Raw genomic sequence first — 4,487 nt, forward strand, 5'->3', positions numbered from 1 at the left:
AACTAGCTAAAAGGAAAAAAGAGGAAACTATTGCATTAAACGGATTACGGATCTCAACAAGTAAATCCAAACTCGAAAAGGTACATCTCTCACGCCCGGACAAAAATCCTCTCCAATACTGTAAAACATTTCCTTCACTTTACGGTTTGAGATTAACTTCCAGGAGCTTCGAGATTCGGGCTAGCGCAGGGAGCAGTATTATTGGGATTTGAGATTCGTGCCAAGTTGATAAGAACGGTCCAGATCTAGTAACTGTAAAAGATTCCCTATTACGGTACCAGGGAGGATCTGAACTCACTCCCAGCATCCAATCCGAATCAGGAAGCCGAGTAGCCGAGAGGCCTTGGCGAAGTAGAAGTTTTCAAATTGGATTCATGGTCTCTGCTGCGCCTCTTTGCCTCTCTCCTCGCTTCCCCGTTTGCTTGCTTCCTCCATCAGATGCAGCCGTAATCTCTCTCCCTCTCTCTCTCTCTCTAATCTTTACTTGTTTCTCTGCATTTATCTATCTTGATACTGTTGTTGTTGTTTCATCTTTTGTGAAGGACAGCATTTGGGTGATAAATCTGATGGCAAAAACATTACTAGTTATAAGTGGAGGATGGTTATTTCCTATGATGGTTACAGATTTAAAGGTTCAAACTCTCTCTCTCTTTCTTTTATCTTCTCAAGTTCTAATTATTAATCCATTATCAGAAAAAAAAAAAAAAAGGGTAAATTGAGGCTTTTTTTTACATGCTGAGTGTGAAGTGGATGGTATTTATGTTTCAATTTTAAATCCATGGTTAGCTTACATTTGGATGTTAATCAAGATCAGATTTTCAATAGAGAATTTATCAGGGTGGCAGATTTATCAGATTTTCATCTTTTGCTGATGTTAAATCCACATCCTCAATCTAGAATTAAATTAATGTCTTTGAAGGTTACCATGCATATTTAAAAGTGATATGAAATAATCAGGGTGGCAGTACCAACCGGCTCCAATTCCAACAATTCAATGGCACATAGAGGATGCACTTACTCAAATTACAAAGCTACAAAGGAGTGACCTTTGTTTGATTGGTGCTGACCGTACTGATACTGGTGTTCATGCTTTTGGCCAGGTTTAATTCTCTTATCAAAAATTTGTTTACATATTACCTTTATAACAGTACAGATGGACTGTTTATGTTTTTTTTCCAAATAGGAGCTGAGTTTTTATTGTATTTGCAAATTAGAACATAACTTTCTTGTAGAAATCTGGATATAACTTCTTGCTGTTATATTATGGAAAATAAAGATATTCCATTAAAATTTGATTGTTTACCTTGATATCTAGAAGCTGTCATTTGTTTGGAGTCTGATAATTAAACTTTTGACATGAATATAAAATAGGTGCTAAAGGTGCAATTCTCTATTCTTTTTTCATATTCTGTTGCCTTATATTGGGAAATTATATTTGACCGCAAAGCTAGTATTGCTAAAACACTCACAATTCTCTTTTGGGAACTATTTTTTTATACACGTGGTACACAATACTATTTTTATTCTACATATATAATAATCATCTTAAATATCCAGTATACTATTTTAACCCTATTTACTAAATCCAGTCGTGATTAGTTGAATGAGTGAGGCTATGGCAATATGCATATTACAGACATAACAGACCGACCCGTGCTATGGATCTAAATCTCAATTTTCACAGTTCAAACAATCAATCCAAACCTTTAAATGTGATCTCCATATAAAAATATACTTTTAGACAAAATTTTACATTTTGTTAGAATTTTTTACTATTTTTTAGATAGGTAGAAAGTCACTGCCTTTGGATGGTCGAAAATTTTCAAATCAAGTGATTTGCTACCTATCCCAAAAAACAGTAAAAAAATTTTTAAAAAAATGTAAATTTGGCCTGAAAGTGTATTTTTATTTAAAGATCATGTTCAATCGTTTGAACTTTAAAAACAGAGATATGAGTCCATAATCTCACTCTAAGTGAATTTTCTTTTCGACCTGTTTCTCACTCTAAGTGTTTTTTTTTTTTTTTATTATTTCAGGTGGCACAATTTACCACACCATTTAACTATAACAGCTTGGATGACTTTCATTCTGAATTTAATGGGCTGCTACCCAAAGATATTCGGATAAGGGAAATCAGCCCAGCCCACCCTGATTTTCATGCGCGTTTCTCCACCACAAGCAAAGTTTACCGGTACAAGATCTATAACGAACCAGTCATGGACCCGATTCATAGACTATACACTTTTCATAGTGCATATAGACTCGATCCTGACGCAATGAGAGAGGCAGCCAGTTATTTTCTGGGGAGGCACGACTTTTCTTCCTTTGGTAATGCGCCTTCGCGTAGGGACGGTATACCTAATCCTATGAAGGAGATTTTTCGGTTTAATATAAATGAATCAGTAAGTTATATTGCACATATCTAGTTGTATAAGCAATGTTATGAGAAGCATGCAAAAGAGCCCTTAATTTTCAACAAATTACACAGAAGTTTATTTTTAAGTTGAGAACCTTACTATGAGATTGTTTTAATGCTTGTATTTCTTATTCTAAATCGGTGTATTATTGCCCTTTAGGGTGCTATTTTGGAGCTTGAGGTGGAAGGCACCGGCTTCTTGCATCGGCAAGTGAGAAATATGGTATAGAGTTATTATTCTCCGTTCTTTTACTGTTTAGTTTTAGTTTGCAATAGCTAGCTTATATACTGGTGGGCCCTGCCATTAGTACATGCACGCCCATAATATCCCTTTCCCAGTTCTCCATTAAATTTTTGCATTTTTTACTAAAAATGCCCATAATTTTTCTGTGTTTACAGAAGGCCCCTGTATTTTTTAGTAATTGTTAAAAAGCTTATCACTTTACTGTATATGACCAGTTGTGTCAGTATAATCCTCCGGCCATGCTTTAACTACTGATACTGTTGTATTTCATCAAGCTTGACTTTCTGTACAGCTTGAAATTTTTAGTTTCCACAAGACAACCTCCTCTTTATTTCAAAAAAAGAAATTAAATGTTTATCAATCCATTGAACAGTTAGAACAGGGGATTTGTTGTATTCTAAGGCTTCTGTACCAGCCCTCTTTTGCACCTTAACTGGATTTAGAAGAAGGTACCAGTGAGGAAATTTTCGAAAAAAACACCCTTGTTTCATAAGTCTCTGCAAATACTAATAGAAAAGCTTTTTTCTTGTTTAATGTATTATTTTCAGAAGTTACTTTCATTCTGCACACAAACCTTGGGTAGAACCAAGTGAAGTCTCTTAAAACCCTAATCACTGAGGAGGAAAAGCACAGAAAAGTTTTTCGTTTGTAAGATAAAAGTTATGGAAAAATCTCTTGCTAATTTTTTCGTACTTGCATTTTCTAAAAGTTATAATCTGACAATAGTGCTATAAATCTTAAATTCTTGAGTAATACAATATCGTTTTATAATAGAAACAAAACTTATTATACCTTTTCTTGTAGTTAAATATGGAAATCAACTTCTTATAATAAACCTGACAAACAATGAATGGTTTTTGAACTAGAAAATTGCACCTGGCTATTGAAGAAAGGTCACAAGTCCATAAAAATTGGTACAATTAAATTGTTTTAACATATTAATGTTAGCTCGACCAAGTCATCTAACAAGTAGCTTATACAAATCTGGAGCCCAACATCTATATCTTGTTAATTTGATTGATAGTTAGGGTTAGTATTTGTTGTTTTCATACTCCAAATAATTAATAGAAGCCATTGCTTACTGTCAATTGCAAATATGAAAAAATGTTGGGTGTTGGGGGGTTGATAAGATGATCTAATCTTATTCAATTGGTACAACTTGTTCATGTAGGTTGCATTGTTGATGCAAGTTGGAAGAGAAGCGTTACCTCCTGATATCGTACCAAAGATTTTAGAAGCAAGAGATAGAAAAGAGCTTGCAAAATTCACTCTACCGGCCCCGCCTCATGGTTTATGCCTAATGTCCGTAAAATATGATCCTGAAAAGCTAAAGCCTCCTCCTGGGGCCCCACATGCCAGTTTTGGTAGGAGGCATACATTCAGAAATTGCAAGCTTCCATTTTATTGATTCAGTGTTTGTTACCAAAAGAACAATCATTTGAACTTTGAAAAGAGGTTTCTGTTTTGCCTTTACCAATTTTGCTAGAGATAGCGACTGCTTTGAGGGAATTATACTTTTATTCTTGGAATTGTATATACCTGTGATTTGAATAGTTACATGTGCTTTGAGGGAACTAGTTAGTTGCATTTTTTTTATTGAAGGTTGGGTTGTGATCTCAAATTTGTGCTGCATCAAATACTTCAATTACGTTAATTATTGAAATTCAAATTAATTCGAAAATGTTAGTTTAAAAAAGGGGCCACCAACAACACCAAACGGCCTAAAGAACAGCTACAAATAGACTCCACGATCGTTGAGTTTAGAATCTCGTCCGTCCGATCAGAATCAAGATAAATCCAGTCCCACCGACATTTATACATATTACC

General features: G+C 34.7%; 1 protein-coding gene across 2 annotated transcripts; it reads left to right on the forward strand.

Moving 5' to 3' along the window:
* Nucleotides 1-299: 299 nt before the first annotated feature.
* Nucleotides 300-4,252, forward strand: LOC144548675 (uncharacterized). Of its 2 annotated transcripts, none has more exons than XM_078297391.1 (6): nucleotides 300-446; nucleotides 548-632; nucleotides 958-1,100; nucleotides 2,037-2,402; nucleotides 2,577-2,639; nucleotides 3,832-4,236. In XM_078297391.1, the coding sequence occupies exons 1-6, from the start codon at nucleotides 375-377 to the stop codon at nucleotides 4,066-4,068; spliced, it is 966 nt and encodes a 321-aa protein (XP_078153517.1). In that variant the 5' UTR covers nucleotides 300-374; the 3' UTR covers nucleotides 4,069-4,236. The 2 variants fall into 2 exon arrangements, with proteins under 2 accessions (XP_078153517.1, XP_078153518.1); XM_078297392.1 differs by having other exon boundaries at nucleotides 325-446; nucleotides 543-632; nucleotides 3,832-4,252.
* The last annotated feature ends 235 nt before the right edge of the window (nucleotides 4,253-4,487 follow it).

This window comes from Carex rostrata, chromosome 33 (genome assembly GCF_964058835.1).
Source record: "Carex rostrata chromosome 33, lpCarRost1.2, whole genome shotgun sequence".
Lineage (NCBI taxonomy): Eukaryota > Viridiplantae > Streptophyta > Magnoliopsida > Poales > Cyperaceae > Carex > Carex rostrata.